At 52.8% G+C, this 16,718-nt stretch overlaps 1 protein-coding gene across 1 annotated transcript; it reads right to left on the bottom strand.

The window, feature by feature from the left end:
* Nucleotides 1–1,203: 1,203 nt before the first annotated feature.
* PPM1G (protein phosphatase, Mg2+/Mn2+ dependent 1G) lies at nt 1,204–16,402 on the bottom strand. The gene is made up of 10 exons (XM_027905002.1): nt 16,283–16,402; nt 12,569–12,638; nt 7,549–7,634; nt 7,081–7,213; nt 5,286–5,755; nt 4,725–4,862; nt 3,719–3,953; nt 2,546–2,675; nt 2,306–2,408; nt 1,204–1,886 (listed from the first exon to the last, which is right to left on the bottom strand). The coding sequence occupies exons 1-10, from the start codon at nt 16,400–16,402 to the stop codon at nt 1,692–1,694; spliced, it is 1,680 nt and encodes a 559-aa protein (XP_027760803.1). The 3' UTR covers nt 1,204–1,691.
* Between the last annotated feature and the right edge of the window lie 316 nt (nt 16,403–16,718).

Genomic DNA, 16,718 nt, shown 5'->3' on the forward strand with positions numbered 1-16,718 from the left:
CTCCATTGCAGCATCCTGGGGAGAAAAAGCTGCTTCTGGACATTTTACTGCTCAAAGTTGGGCAGTAACAGAATACCAGAAGGGTTTGGGTTGGAAGGGACCTTAAAGCTCACCTATGCCATCCTGCCATGGGCAGGGACACCTTCCACTATCCCAGGTTGCTCCAAGCCCTGTCCAACCTGGCCTTGGACACTTCCAGGGATGGGGCAGGCACAGCTTCCCTGGGCAAACTGCTAATGGCCTCACCATCCTCACAGGGAACAAACAATTTCTCCCCAACATCCTATCCAATTCTGCCCTCTGTAGTGGGTCCCGTGTACCTGTCCAAAGGCCCTTAGAGCTGCAGGTGTTTGCATTAACCTGCTGCAGCTGCTCAGGGAATAGACTCCAGGGTTTTGCTGTGACTGCCTGGCAGGTTCTGTCATGGCAGCTCACCAGAGGAGGTCACATGGAGGAGCAGTTTTCCAGGAGCTGTGCAGGGAGAGGCCCTGGTCACCTCTGCAGAGCCAGCAGAGGCACCAGTCCAGCTGCCACAGGACCCTTAAGATGGTCAGAGCCCCTGAAGACCAGGGGGGCCCCCCAGCAGCAACAGGCTGCTGCACACAGGGCTTGTGGCTCCCTGTGGGATCCTGGGGCAGGTGGGACTGCTCTAGGCTTTGTGGGAAGGAGGGACTAGGGGGAAGAGCAAGTGTAGGAAACAGACACCAAGGGGCCAGTTTTGTGTAAAAGAAAAAAGGAAAAAAAAATAACAGCTCACCACAGATGCTCTTCTTTTCCAGTGGTTTGCCGAGTCTGTGGCTCTTTCTGCTGCACAGGGAGAGCCCACCTTTCCATCTGTGTTTTGCAGCCCAGGGACTTCACTCCTGCAGGAGCAGCCACAAGTATCGACACACCTTGTACAAGCTGTGCATCAGGGAGGTGTCCCTTGCTGCACCTTGTCAGAAGGTGCAGCTCAATGGGTGCTGCCTGCTGAGGGCAGGTGAGCTCAGTAGGGTGACTGGTGCCCCTGTTCCTTCAGACACAGACTGTCTCCAGAGGCTCCTGTCTGCTCTGAGAACCCTCAGCAGGATCCTTCATCCTGGGGGAACCGGGAGCCAAAGGTCAAAGCCCAGCAGTACTCCAAGACCCCAAGGACAAATATCCTTCCCACCCCACCTTCCTCATCTCCCCTACCAGGAAAGAACCAAGGACCAGGAGCACAGCTGTGTTTTCCAGTCTTTTAGTTTGAAAAAAGTATTGATTGAAAGTGTACAACCGAACACGGCGTGGCCGCAGCACCACTGCCAGATTGTTTCACAAATAAAAACAGAAAGGGCCTTAAATAATCGGGTGCAGATTAAAAAAACCTCAACAGTGAAAAAGTTCTTCCCTCCAAACAGAAATTCACAGGCACAGAAATGGCAACAACCACATGGAGACAATGGGGGGACATCCTCCTCCTCCTCACCACAGGCTCTGTGCTGTGGTGCTCCCGGGCGCAGCTCCGTCCTCGCTCCCTCTTTGGAATGGTTACGGATGAACAGTGCGACATGCCCTCGCTAACCAGACCCGCCCCCCACCCCCCCAACCAGGACACGGACAAACAAGGCCTCTGCTAAGGCTAAAAAAAGGACAAGACTTGGAGTCTTGAGTTCAGCATGGGTAAGAAATGAGAGTCTGGTGAGCACAGCCCAGTCCCTGGGCAGGCCCTGCTACTCCAGCTTGGCCTTCTTGGTGCTGTCCCCGCCGTTCTCCTCCACCGGTGCTGCCACCTCCCCCAGTTTCCGCTTCCCACTCTCAGCAGGTGGGTGTGTGTTACGGGGTTTGAAGCTGATGATGATGCAGGTCATGTTATCGCAGCCGGTGCCATCCCCTGAGGTGTCTGGAGCCAAGCACTGATCCAGCAGCTGGGGAGGGAAAGGGCAGGTCAGCAGAGAGCACAGACACACTGGGACCACTCCGAGGCACTGGGCCCACTCCAACACCTGACAGTGGCTCAGGTTTGCCAGGGCTGTGTGGGATGGGTTAAAGGCTGTTCCCACCAGAGAAGGGACAGAAATAACCTCAGCATTCCCAGGTTTCTGAATGTGGGCAGCAACTCCTTCGGCTGGACAGCACCCCTGAGGTCAGACACTGGCCCAGGTGCCCAGGGAACCGAGTCCCATTGCAGAGGTGTTTCTGCTCCTGCCCATTGTAGCCCCTGAGCTGCAAGACCCCCTGAGTCCTGGATGAGCCCATATGAGGGAGCAGGAGGGCAGAGCCAGGCCCTGAACTGGGACACAGAAATGCTGCGTTGCTGCACGGACAGCAGAGCTCTGGATTTTACCTCTTCTACAATGGAGGAGAGCGGCCGCAGGACTCCGTTCTCATCCTTTTGAGTGATCTTGGACTGGATGAAATCCACCACTTCCTGGCTGCTCATCACATTCCTGCAGAGCAGAGAGGTCAGAAAAGCAGGCAAAGGGAGCACACATGCCCGTGTCCAACAGGCCTTCCCCAGGCCCAGCTCCAGAGAAAGACCAGAGAAGCGATACCCCAGAGGCACAACAGCTCCCTCACCACTCACCAGATTCCATCACAGGCAATGACCATGAAGTCGTGGTCGTCATTTATTGTCAGCATTTTGATGTCAGGCAAGGCAGAGATCATCTGCTCTTCTGGAGGGAGGTTCTTGTTCCGCTTGTAGAAATGATCCCCTGCGGTGGGGAGGAGGATGTCTGGGATCGGGCAGTGCTGCCCAGGACAGTGAGCAGCACTGCCCTGTCACAAGGCCCCAGTGGGATCCAGGCAGTGTTCCCGCAGCCTGGGATCAGACTGTGGGCCATGAGGCAGAGGAACCACCACAGGTTCCAGGTGTCAGCTCTGGCTAGCCCAGGGAAGAGGGGCCTTGGCCAGCTCAGCCTCTCTTCGCCGCAAATCAAGTGCTGCTTCCCCACCTCCTGGGGCAACACCAGGCCAACAGCACACAGCACGTGTCACCTCTGGGACGCAGCTGTGGCTGCCCCAGCCCTAGAAGTGTTCTGGACCAGGCTGGATGGGGCTTGGAGCAACCCGGTCTAGTGGAAGGTGGCACTGCCCATGGCAGTGGGGATTGGAACAAGATGATCTTTAAGTTCTATCCCATCCAAACCATCCCAGGGTTCACTCTGATTCAAAGCTCACTTGAGAAAACTGACCCTCAGTTCCAGCTGGCAGTTTATCAGGAATCAGAGCCTACAAAGGGAGTTCCAGGGCCACTGCAAAATAGCAGGGGGGAATGCCAGTGTCTCCCTAGATAAACAAACTCCTTGTCTCTATCCTAAAGATGTTATTATCTCTTTACCCTAGGATAACCATTTCAGTGGCTTGGGTCCTTCTGCAGAAGAACAGGTGACCAAGTGGTTTAAACTGCCTTGAAGCCAGGTCCCCAGGAAGCAACACACCAAGGTCCTTCAACAGACAGAGAGCAGGAAAAGTCCTGTTTCCAAAGACAGCAGTCTGGTTTTGGAACAGTTTACATGAGCTGGTTTCTGACAACCCAGCTATTGGCACAATAGCCTGGGAGGTGCCAGGTGCTGCTTTCCACCGGTGTCCAATTGCTTCATGGCCATTTTCTCCAATTAGACTGAAATCTCCCATGAAATAAAGAATGCGCTCTACTCATCTGGTTAAAAACCTTTCTATAACCTTGGTGGCTGGCAGAGCTGGAAGCATGGCTGTCTGAGGCCAGGCCTGCCAGCATCCCCCCCCTCCTGCTCACCGATGGCCCTGGAGAGGTTGAGGCCGCCGTTCACCCTCCCGTCCATGGTGACCTTGCCTCCAGCGTTCTTTATCCTGGCCAGCTCCACCTCATCCTCTGGTTTGTGGTCATACGACATGTCAACGGCCTTGCCGCCCTCCGACACGACGCAGCGCGAGTCCCCGGCGTTGGCCACGATCAGCTGCTTGCCCCGGATCAGCGCCACGACAGCGGTTGTCCCGCTGTCCGAGCCGGGCTGTGAGAGATACAGGATTTTGGTGAGATTCCTTTCTCTGGTTCCATGTTGGGTCACTAAGGGAGCCAGCTCCAGCTGCGTCCCAGACCCCAGGGGGCTGCATCTCATCCCATGAGGACACACAGAGTGATGGAGAAAGCCCGAGGGAGTGTGAAACACCAGGAGGGTGTTCAATGAGGGGCAGGGTCAGCCAACAACTCCGTTCCAGCCTCATGCAGCTCAGTGGATCAGGATTGCCTGGTGTTCCACATGTCCTGCCATACCCCCTGCTCTAACTTGCTGAATCCAGCCCCAGCCCAGCTCAAGCAGATTGTCACTGGAAGCCAGACCATCTCCCCAAAGGGAGAAATTGGCACCATAGAAGCCACGTCCCCTTTACATGACCTCTGGGTCCCTGGCCCATCTGCCTGCGCTGTCACAGGCTAAGGAGCTGCAGCCCTGACCTGGCGAGGAGCGATGCTGTGCCCTGGAGCAGCAGTGCCAGTGGAGCCCATCTGTTCCTGCCCCACACTCTCCCTCCACACCAGCCCTACAGCATTTCCATATACCCCACACTCAGAATCAGGATCAGCCTCGTCTACCTCAGGCCTTCTGCCCGGATCCAGGCCCATCCCTCAGCCTTTGCACAATCCCAGGCTGTCAGCAGCTCTCTCAGCCCCAGGAGAGCACATGGGGTGTTCTATCCCCACCTGAGCAGGAGCAACCTCTTACTGGGTCTCCCAAGTGCCCCTGGCTCCACATTACACTGCAGAACACAAGAACAGGATGTACCTCCTCTTTCCCCTCCATGCCTGGTAACAACATTTCCTCCTCTTCATCCTCATCCTCCTCTAATTCTTCAGTGTCATCTTCATCATCTTCATTCTCTGCTTCTTCGCTGCTGTAACCATCCTCATCCTCACTGCACTCCTACAAGAAAGGAGTGATACCACAGGAGTCACACAGGACACTCAGTGCCCTCCCCCCACTGGTCTCTCCATCCTGGGGACCGATGGTCAGGTCCCCCAGAGGTGCGAGGTGACCTGGCACATGTCCCCCACACCTGATGGCTACAACCAGAGCAGCTGGTGTCACTATAGCAGTGGATGAAGGGATGGTGCATGCAGCAGGACCCGGGGCTATTGGCTATGGCTGCTGCAGGATGAGAGTGTGTGTCCTTCAGGGTTATCTCAACAATCCCAAACATTCCCATGGGATGGCCTGAGAGGATCAGCCTGAAACACCTGCTCCTAGGACACACCTAGGATGAGTGAGGGGCTCTTCTCAAGTACCACCGTAAGCAATACATTCTGCCCAGCCAGAAGGCCACTCTGTCCCAGTGCTGTTTCCTACCTCACTGTCTTCCTCCTCTTCCTCAACCTCATCTGACTCATCCTCACTGTCCTCAAAAAATTTGGATTTGGTTGTGCGCTGGGGCTTTCCCGTGGAGGAGCAGGAGGGCCCGGCCTCCCCAGTAGAAGAGGTGACGGCCTCGTCACCTTTGCCTAGTTCAGGCTTCTGCAGAGCAGGGCTGTTGCCTCCAGCGCTGGCTTTGTCTGAGGTGGAGGAAATACCCGTGATTTCTTCATCTGGCTTCCCATTCTTCCTCTCCTTGTGGTCAGGAAGCTCCCCTGGGTCAGCCTCTCCGTTCATATTTGACTCCCCATCATGCTGCTTGCCTGTCCCCTCCGCAGTGTTATCCCCAGCTGCAGCTACAGACTTGGCTTTGAGGTTCTTGGTGCAGTTTTGTCCATAACGTGTGAGAAGCTCCTCAATGGTCATTGTGGCTTCTTCGTGCAGAAGAGCAGCTTCCTCATTATCCACTGCAAATGGAAAGGAGAGGAGGTGAGGACAGAGAGGCTCAGAGAGCAGGATACCCACCACGCTGGGTCCAGTGATGAGCTGCCCTGGCTAAGGCTGCTGCTGCAGAGTTCCAGCAGTGCTCCCCAGGCTGACTGTGAGCACACAGCCAGGCCTGTGCCGTCTCGGGTGCTGCAGGTGAGCAGGATGGAAACAGCAGGGCCACAGCTCTGACCACGGCACAGCCTGGCAGTCCTCCCAGTGCCCCAGCCCCTGGGCTCCCTGGCTGGCTGACTGACAGCAGCACAGAACCTTCACATCAGCTACGTGGCTGGGGGTAGAGCCTCACTTTCCCGAGCACAGGCTCCTGGGGAGCCATGGGGAGGCAGACTCGCTGCTTCCACGTGCAGGTTTGGTCAGTAACGCTGCAGGACAAGAAGAGAGTAGTTGCTCCATGGGCCTGAAACACTGCAGGGATCCCCAGCAGCTGTTACCTGGACAGGTGCAACATGTGAGAGCACAGCTTTGGGCTGTTACCACAGCATCTCCCAAGTGGGACTAGGCAGAAAATGCGATGACTTTCCCTTAACCATAAGCCAATGACCACCACTTCCCTACTGACATCCTGTTGGTTATAGTTTGCTTTGCTATTTAATCCCAAAAGGAAAACACATACTCATATCCCCAAATCTCCTGAAAACACAGGACAATAAAGAAAACCCAACCAACCACTCACCTACTTCATCCCTGCCAGCTGGAGAATGACGACCAACAAACTCAGTGTTTCCAGACCAACACAGCGTTCATGGTGATGGTATTGCCTTACATCTGCCTCAAGGCTGGTCACAAGGTACTCAGTGAGAGCAGCACAGGATTCCACCCCAGGAATCACCTCCTGCCTGGCTCTGGGGACTGGCCACCACTTGCTGGTGGAACACTTGCCTTTTTTGTGAAGAGAGCAGAATCTACTTCAGTCCTACCTGCTACCACCAGCCTGGGAGAGCCGAGTGCTGCACACCACATTATTTCCCTTCCACAACTAAGCCCACTTCTCAGCTCAGACTTCCTTACACATCCTGCAACCCTGCACCCTGTGGAGGAAGGTCTATGGAAAATGGTGACAAGCTGGTTTGTTATCCATAGCATTAAGCTCCCAAATGGATCTGGGCTCCCCCAGCACTAGCCCAAAGCCATGGACAGTGCTGAGGGGCAGCAGGTCAGCTCAGCCAAAACTTAACTGAGAAACTGTGACAGAGCACCTTGTGCCAAAGGAGACCTGGCCCTGCTGCTCTCAGTCCCTGTCCTGGAGCTGCAGCCTTGTCTGCTCAGTGGCATCTGACTTACTTACCATCATCTTCATCAGCAACTTTCTCCTTCTCATCTTCATCATCTTGGGGCCGCCCGGCCATTTGGGAGAGCTCCTTAATCACCTCCTCTGTGGTGAGCTTGGCATCAATGGCCAAGAACGCATCTTCCAGGGCCTGCGTGTGAACAGACATGAGTGGGCAGCCCCCGCTTCCCTATGGAAGCATTGCCATGCTGTGCAATCCAGTCTCTTCCAGCATGTGCACATACGGAATCACAGTATGGTTGCAGCTGGCAGGGGCCTCTAGGATTCTTCTGATCCAACCCCCTGCTCCAGCAGAGATGCCCAGAGCTGACTGCCCAGGACCACACCCAGACAGATTCTGAACAGCTCCAAGGACGGAGCCTCCATTGCTTCCCTGGACAACCTGCACAGGGGCATCGGGTACCGACACAAGGGCTTTTCCTCGCATTCGTGCTCACTCGTTCCAGGGCAGAATTGGCTCCTTACCTTTTGCAATTTGCCTTCCTTGTAGGCCTTCTGATCTTTGATGATCTCAGGGAGGTACTTGGCACAGTACAGGGCAACTTCTTCTCCTGAAAAAGAGCAGAAACCATTTAAAGAGGCTGATCGTCCCAGATACAGCATGCTCTTGAGCTATGGAACTATGGAAGTAAATCCCAGGACACAAACCAGAGCTGCCCCAGACACAGAACAGTAACACAGCAGCTGACTCTGGGGGTCCCACTCACACCTTCCCAGAGGCAGCACCCCAGAGCAGCGGAATATGCTGATGGCCCTGGCAACCCGCAGTGAGCTCCAAACCACCAGGTGTGGCCGATGCTGTGAGCTTCCCCAGAGCGAGCTTAGGCCCAGCGTGATATTCAGACCGACTCTTTAGGCCCAGGCTACCTGGAAACCTCTATTTTCACCTGTCAGTGCAAGCAGAAGAAAAGGGAAGCTTTTGATCAATGTAGGCTCTCTCAGAGCGTTACCAACATGTAATGAGCACATAAAAAGTGCTCTGTGCTCTAGTGTGTGTTCCACACCAACAGCAATGGGATCCCACAGCTTGAGATAAGCCTTTCAGGAGATGGGGCAGCCACCTTGGTATAGGAAGGGGTATGTGTGTTCACGGCACAACAAACAGCAGTTGGAAGGAACAGCATGCCAAGAGCACAAGGGATAAACTGTGACTGAGGAACAACAACTCAAGCCAAGTGCCCACCCTAGAGCAGCGGAGAGATTTTTAAAAGCCAGAATTCCCTCTACAGCTCAGTAATTATTGGTTTCACATTGAGAACAGAGCATGGAGGCATTTGTTGTGATCATAGAGGTGCTAATAAGAGAGAAGAAAGAGTCAACAGTGAGGGATCATGAATTTCTCTGTTTTATCTTGAACAGGGACCAGAAAGAGTAGTGTGAGTTGTATGAGATCGGACTAGTCACTGAGGTTTTTATATGAGGCAAAGAAGGATGTAGGACAGAGGAACATGGCTCATACTCACAAGAAAGAAAAGTTAAGAGCTAGAAACTGAGAAACAAATGAAATGACAACACAGGAGGGAGGGGGGCGGGGCAGGCTGCAGGTCCTGCCACAGGGTCCAGTGGCATCCTTGAGGCTGTGCTGGACCAGCTGTTCCCTGTCACAGGGCAAAGAAGCAGCAGTATGAGTGGCTGGGCACAGCACCCCAGAGCCTCCCTGCACCTGGGGCTTCTCTGAGGATGTGGGTACAGCCAGAGCCACTTTTACTGCTTTCCTTCAGGTTACATGACGGTTTTCACAGGATGGACCAGCTGCTGCATATCCCAACTGCTTGCCCTTCTCCCAGCCCAATAGATGCTGTGCAGGCAGCTGGGCATGATGAGGAGTTGTGCAGGCAGGAGCAAGGCTCTGTGAAGGAATGGGGAGCAGGGGAATTGAGGGCAAAGCAGCAGCTGCAGCCATCAGCTCAGCAAAGGGAGAGGCAGAGGGAACACAGTGGGAAGCGGAGAGGCAGGGAGATTTGGCAGAAAGAAAGAAACAGCAGACAAGGAACTTTTCCAATGTGCCTGCAGAAAAGGGATCAAGTGGTCATTGACAGAGAACAGAAACAGCAAAATGTCTGCTGCTACACAAGCGCCGCAAAACATTCCACGATACAGACCCAGGGAACAAAGAGACTGAGCCTGACCTAGGAACGCTGGAAAGGACCTGTGACAAGCAACAGGACAAGGATGAAGGGCTTCACACTGACAGAGGGGAGGGCTAAACGGGATATTAGGAAGAAAGTCTTGCCTCTGTGAGGGTGGCGAGGCCCTGACCATTCTGTGTTTCCTCCACAAAAACGTTTTGGAGGAAGGTAAATAATTGTTAACTGTCTCCATAAGACGGGTCTGAAGGACAGAGATGGCCTCAGAGCCCAAATGCCAGATTAGGCCCAAGGTCAGTGTTTGAATAACAGATCTCCCAGGCAAACACCACTAATCACTGCAGAGCCCAGCAACAGGCAGGAGCCAACACCAGCCTTTAGCACGTACAGCACAAAAAAGATCACAGTGTGGGTCAGTTAAGAGAGCACAGTGAGGGTCAGATAAACTGATAGCGGGAACAGCTGAACCACTCTGGTGACCTGCAGCTGCCAACAGCTATAAATCCCCTCTAACGTGCTCTGGTGAATCCGTTATTAGCTCCAACCCTTCCAGATCCACGGTGGGTGCCAAGAAAGGACTCTCGTGGTTTAACCCCAGATGGCAACTAAGCACTGCCCAGCCACTTGCCCACACACCTCTCCTCATGGTATGGCAGAGAGGATTGGAAGGGCAAAAGGAAGGAAAGTCTTGAGTTCAGAGGAGGTTAAAACTGTAATAATAGCAATAATTATTAAAAAAATTGGTGAAATGGAAAATAGCAAAGAGAGAGAAATAAAGCCCAAGACACACAAGCAATGCAAAGATAAGTGTCAATGAAAACAGTTATTAAAAGGAAGAGTTTAAAGGAGACAGTGACAGAGAATGATCAGAAACCCCACTGAAGGGGCAAAGTGCCCGAATATCATTCTCCAGGATCTGGGGGAAGAGAGGCCAGGGCACATAAAAAGGAAGCAGGGGAAGGCAAAAACCAACCCAGTAGCATCTTTCAAACACTAGAAGGCTTGTCCACAGTGGGGAAATGTAAGAGAAAAACTGTTGAGTGAAATGGAAAAAGTTAACAGGAAAAAAAACCACCTCAAACCTACCCTTTTTTCAAATAACACAATCATAAAAACTTTTCCCAACCCATTTGAAGCAGGAAGCTTACTGGAGAGTTTCATGCTGAGAGATAAGCAAGGTATATAAGAGAAGCTAAATTCAGTTTTTGCACTGGCAGCTAATAAAGTTCAGCAAGGTTCCCACCCAAAAAAACTTACATGAGAGAGACCTGAGAAACTGTTTTAAACAAAATAACTAATGTATCAATAAGCTCATACAACAGTAAGGATGTGCAAAAGCTGTTCTTCAGAGTCAGGTTCAACTATATCCATATCTTTCCTGATAAGGTTTGTCCAGGAAGAGTTGTAGATATTCAACCACTAGAAACCTGAAATATGAGTTAGAAAGCCATGCCTATGCTATGCCATTCCATGCCTTTCCCTAACATCTATCTTGAATCTTCCCTATTGTATTTAAAATCCTCAAACACACCACTTCATGTCCTACACTAACATGTCATGAGTGTCCAAAGGCTCTCTAAAACCCCACATATGGAACAGACCTGAAAAAACAACACACTGAGCTCAGAGGAGAACAGAGGGTTTGATACTATTCATTCTTGACCTGTTTATGGTAGATACTCCTTATCTTTATTTTTGCCTGACATACACAAACAGTTTCTGAGTTTCTGCACTGAGGTGAGGAGCTGCTGAATCCCTACACTCCTTGTCACTCTCTGCCTCTCAGCACCAACCCATCATTCCCATGTTCTCAGACATACTCTCCAGGATATTAGTGACTGCTCCACCCTAATCTCTGCATACTCTAAGATGAAGTTCAGGAGGAAAATAACTTAAGAGCATTAAATAAATTCTACAGCCTGAGACAGCATCTTTGGAAGAGCTACTCGCCAGCAGCCTACTCAGGCTGAGCTTTTTTAGTAAGGACTATTGCAAAAAAAGGTCGTAAGCTGTAATTTGCAAATTGGCAATTTTAGATATCTCAGGTCTAAAGGCAAGTGGAAATTATGAACAGCCCTGTGTAACCTTCCACTGAAATCTGCTTCATATCAGAAAAATGAGAGGCAGACAGACCACACCAAAAACACATTAAAGTGCCTCAGAGTGGGGGAACTGGGCTCACAACACTCCAGAGCAGCAGAGCTGGCATGGGAACACAGCAAACAGGACAAATTGTATTACACATGGCTTTTAAATACTCAGGGACACATACAGTCACTAACTGGCCACTGTGTTTCAGAGCAAATGACCAGGAGGAAACAGGAGGTTTAGTTCATCTACTCCATACAGATTTTCAAAAGGCTTTCAAATAAATCATCAAATGTTTCCCATACTGCTGTCATGGGAAAAGCAGCGAGGTTGGACAGGAGCAGTTTTCAGAATGGAGGAGGGCCACTGGGAGAGCTCCTTGAAAAGATGTTGACCAACATCTACATAAATTACCAGGAAAAGAGGTTATTAAAATGTGATGGATCACTTAGGATGATCCAAACTAAAATAATTTGCAAGATTTAACAGCAGGATCTTGTGCTTTTATGAGATATTGGCAGAAGGAATTCTGTAATATTAGCAATGATATTTAATAGCAATATTCAGCTGTATGAGCAGAGACAAGCCCAAGGCTTCTCTGACTGGAATAAAGGACCTGAAGTCCAAAATGGTAAAAGTGAAAAGTGCTTAGGGAGTGATTACTCACTCATTCCTCATACGTGCTGGAGATATTGCAGCAAAATTACCAGGCAGCAGATTTAATCATATATTTTTCAAATAATTCTATACAAAATGCACAATGCAAACAATCACCAAAAACAGAAGCTCGTTTAAAATGCAATTAAACAAATTCATGAAGAGACAGTTCATCAAGAAGGCTCCAACATGTCTCCAGGATGGAATGGCTGCAACTTCCAGCTCGGGAACCCTTACCTGGGGAGTGAGAGCTGGGCAGGTACAGCAGGGAATGGATCTTCCTGTTCTCATTTCTGCTTTTTCCTGGGGCAACCACCAGAACACACTGCCTACATTTAGACCTCTAGTCCAATCTCAGGTGGTTTTTCTCACCACCTTTCCTTCTGTGACTCTCCTGCCCAGCATATCTACCATGAAAACAGTCAAAGTCATAGAGGATGGAATGCAAATCTGATTTCAATTTCAGATCAGCCTGTGACTCTCCTTCTAGGTTCCCTAACAAACAGTCAGAACCTCCACTGATAATCTCTATCAAAGAAAACACTTCCCAGGAAGGAGTAGGATTCCTAGAGATAGATGGATGCCCCAGCAGGCACGGACAGCCCAGAGGGGTCACACTGAAGGACAGGAGAGAGCACAGCAGGCACAGTTACCTCCGTGTCCATCGTAGACGGAGAACATGGCTGTTTCACTGTCCAGCTCTGGAATGCAGTTGTGGGCATCCTGAAAGAGAGAGCAAAGGTCTGGAATGACAAGGCTTGCATTAGACCCACAGAAAATCATAGAACCACACATTTGTTTGGGTTGGAAAAGCCCTCTGAGATCATTGAGTCTAACATTCCCCCAGCATTGCCAAGGCCACAGTGCTGTCCCATGTCCCCAGGTGCCCCATCCGCATGGCTTTTAAATCCCTCCAGGAATGGAGACTCCACCACTGCCTGGCCAGAGCCAGACAAACCTTTCCACGAAGAAATTGTTCCCAATATCTAACCTGTGGATATCCTCCCCTAGCACAGTTGGAGGCCACTCCCTCTCATCATGTGGCTTGTTCCCTGGGAGCAGAGCCCAAGCTCCCCGGCTACCCCCCTCATGTCAGGGAGTTGCAGAGAGCAAGAAGGTCCCCCCTGAGCCTCCTTTTCTCCAGGTTGAGACCCCCCAGGTGCTCCTCATCAGGCTTGTCCTCCAGACCCTGCCCCAGCTCTGTTACCATCTCCAGACACACTCCAGCACAAAAGGCCAACCACACATGAGCCACATGCACTGCTTAGTCCTTCTCCCCCCAAGGTCTCTGTGGAACAGCTGGCTTTGAGAGAGGCAGCACACTGATTTTACAGTCAGAAGAGGTGCTTGACTTCACCTACACGTAAGCAAACCCGCCTTGGCTATTTCATTGCAGAGCCTGGAACAGACAGACGGGCTGAACCTTTCTCCTAAGCCTTCCGCCTGCCCAGCTCATCTCATGGCATTCCTTCAAGTCCAACCCTCACCCACCACCTCACCACCCTTGTGTTCAGGAACCATCCTGTGATATGTTCAGCAGTGTGATCTTTGTGATGGTTCATCACCTCAAATGTGCTACAGCTGTCCCAAAACACTGTGTTCACTCCAACATGTGGCTTAAATCTCTGAATGTGTCCATACTGCCCTCCGTATCTCAGAATTTACACACACACTGAGCTATGCTCAATCACAGCCCAGCAACCACTGAACTCCGCTAGTTTTTTATATAGGAATTCTTGGATAAGGCCTCTTTGCCCTCCAAAGTCCCATGATCTTGTAAAAAGAGAACTCTATTCCTTGCTCAGGAAAATGGGAACACAGAGGGTCTGGGTTTATGCAGCATTCCATGCAATGGATTGCTGGCACTGGAATGAAAAGTGTCTGAACAGGCACAGGTGACAATCTTGAGTTCAAAATGAAAAAATTACTCTGAATGGTAATGCAGAGTTCACTGGAGAGAGCATGAAAGAAAACAAGGATAAACCAAGAACCAGCATTTCCATACTCACTTTTCTGAGCATCCACAGAAGCCAGTGAGACTGCAAACCCACAGCACAGTAACTGGGATGAGTCCCAGGTGACCAAACAGTGGTGTAATTAAAGAGATGCAAACGCTGCTGGGTAGGAAACCCAGCAGTGGCACCAAAAACGATCTGTGCTGCCCTTGCTAAGCCCCAACTGCAGCCTGCTCTGCCCCTTCACTGAGCCCTCCCTGCAGTCTGCCCTGCTCTGCCCCCTCAGTGAGCCCTCCCTGCAGTCTGCCCTGCTCTGCCCCCTCAGTGAGCCCTCCCTGCAGTCTGCCCTGCTCTGCCCCTTCACTGAGCACTCCCTGCAGTCTGCCCTGCTCTGTCCCCTCAGTGAACACTACCTGCAGCAGCCCCGACCCTGAGTGAGTCCCATGCGTGGCACAGGAGCTTGGACCTGCTCGTCTGCCCCCCTCCAAGCACAGCTGCTGCTGGCTCTGCATGTGGGGCACAGCCAGGCCCTGGCATTGCCAACGTCACTGAGTACCAAGACCAGCGTTTGCTGCCCGTTACCAGCCTCCAGCCCAGCCTCCGGCCCTGGCCAGCTCACTGCAGCGACTGAGTGACTGTGATCTCGTGCACTTCAGGGTGAGAAAGAGCTCACAGAACTTCCCAAAGCAACCTCTCTGGATTAAGTTATAGTATTTCTTCAGAGTCCTGTATACCCACCTCACTTGGTAGTTCCTAAAACTTAAGAGGCAACAAAAAGATCCTTTAGAGAGTTTCTGCCACCCAAAATGCCTGTACCCTACCACCTGCACACTCTGGCTGCCTTCACTGACACACAGAACCAGAGTCTTAAGCACAAACATTTGCGTAGAACTTTCTGCAAGCCTTGCAGAAAAGCAAAAATGTAAATAAACGTGAAGAAAAGGAAAAAACACAAACCAAGACACGACAGAGAGTGGAACACAGAGCACTGGAATGCAAGAGAATGCAACAGGACTGCTCAGCTGTGTGTGTTCAGCTCCTGCCATCCGCTCGTTTTTTGGGACAACTCAGCTAAACCACTCTAAGGGCCTCAGCACTTCCTCTGCCAGCAGGGATAAGCCAGGGATGCTGGGTAGTGTAGAACTCACAGCTGCAGCCCAGGCCCTTGTCCAGCCTCTGCACAGGTACCAGCCACAGCCCTGGAGCAAGTGAGGTCAGAACCTCATCCCAGGCCGGCTCTTGAACACGCTGGGGGATGCCAGAGCCATGCCTGTGTTCAGCTGCTTGCACACAAACTAATCACTTTTGAGATTACATCTCAGTGCTCCAGGAATGTCCTTGTGCCACCAGTTGCCCCCTGCAGGGGTCAGTGGGAGGGACCAGCTCAGCCGAGCGCATCTACGCTGTCATCCTGCTCAGCACGCACCTACTCTGAGCGTCTCTCAAGAGCACAAGCACCAGTTCTGCACCTTCTACCCCAAGAACCAGAGCTCAGGGCTTCACGTGCAGAAAGGGGGAAACATCTGGTCAGTGTTTTGTCACTTGTATTGCTGCCCCACTCCAGCAGTGGCGAAATGTCTGACAACAGGCTCATGAACCCCCGATAGCAGCCATAGGGCCGTGAACCAGACACTGAGCGGTGAGACTTGGGGGGCTGCAGAGACCATGGTTAATGCTTACTGAATTCAGCTGTGTGCTGGCTGCCCAGAAGGGAAAACGAGCCAGCACATTACAGGTACTCCCAGAGGATGTGAGGCTCACAGCCCTGCAAGGTCGGCAGCCCCACGCTGCCCTCACACCAACCAGCAGCTTTACAGGGCAGCTCCTGCAGCCTCCTACACGGGGGAATGTGGGCACACGCCTGGATCCTCAACCAAGTGGGCCTGGGGGTAACTTATCTGCCCACACCAAGGCCACCAAAGCCAGGACTGGCTACAGGAGACTGAGAGCAGCCAGCAGAATTCCTCCTACAAATCTTCCTAGAAAAAGATAAAACCAGGGAAGGAGCACAGCAAGACACTGACATTCCTTTCAGAAGACAAACCCAGACATTTTCCCCCAGGACTTCCCCTGGCTTTCACTCCGCGTTTTGCCCCAAGCACTAAACGCTCCTTCCCTCGGCTTTCTACCCTGAATTCCTCATTCCTCGCGGGGGTTTCTCCAGCTGTACCTGCCCTCGCGAAGCGGGGGGGCTCTCCCCGCGGGAGCTGGGACACGCGGCTGCCGTGGGGCATTTGGGGAAGGCTGGGGCGGCACCGGGAGAGGCAGAATCCCTCCCCCGCCCTCGGGAGGGAGGGGGGGGACCGGCAGCCCCCGGCCCCCTTACCGTCGGGGCCTGTCGACGCAGGATCCTGAGGAGGCCCTGGGGTGAATGCCGCCGCCCTGCCAGCCCCGGCGCCCTCAGCCCCTTACCTCCATGGAGACGCGCCATCCCTGCATGGCGCTGAACCCGAAGTGCAGCGGGCGCGGCCCGAGCCCGGCGCCGTCCCCGGAGCTCTTCACCGTGTTGGGCTGCGACAAGTAGGCGCCCATTGCGGCCGCGGCGGCCTCGGTCGGCGGCGACCGGACCGGACCCGGGGGCGCGGGCGGAGCGCGGGGGCGGCAGGACCTCGCACCGGCGGGCGGCGACCGGAAGTCGCGCGGCCGGAAGCGCGGTGGCCGGAAGCGCGAACCATAGAGACGCAGCCAGAGCAGCACCGCGGCCCGCTCCGCCTCGGGACGGCCCACACGGGTCGCCGCTGGCTTCGAGCTGCCTTGCAGCTCCTCCGGGGGAACAGGGGACTCGGTACCGGCTGGAGCCGCACAGCCTCCCAGGGGCCGGTGCCAGACCCATCCTTTCCCCACTGAG

This window comes from Empidonax traillii, unplaced genomic scaffold (assembly GCF_003031625.1).
Source record: "Empidonax traillii isolate 1590-97213 ecotype Southwest subspecies unplaced genomic scaffold, ASM303162v1 scaffold1110:size201231, whole genome shotgun sequence".
In the NCBI taxonomy this organism is placed as follows: domain Eukaryota; kingdom Metazoa; phylum Chordata; class Aves; order Passeriformes; family Tyrannidae; genus Empidonax; species Empidonax traillii.

Excerpts from the sequence above, each read along its gene's own strand:
- PPM1G (XM_027905002.1), bottom strand. The coding sequence starts at position 16,402 with ATGGGCGCCTACTTGTCGCAGCCCAACACGGTGAAGAGCTCCGGGGAC. Across the intron at positions 2,676-3,718 it reads CAACCTCTCCAGGGCCATCG|GGGATCATTTCTACAAGCGG; the intron begins GTGAGCAGGAGG and ends TCCCCACCGCAG. Across the intron at positions 1,887-2,305 it reads TCTCCTCCATTGTAGAAGAG|CTGCTGGATCAGTGCTTGGC; the intron begins GTAAAATCCAGA and ends TTCCCTCCCCAG.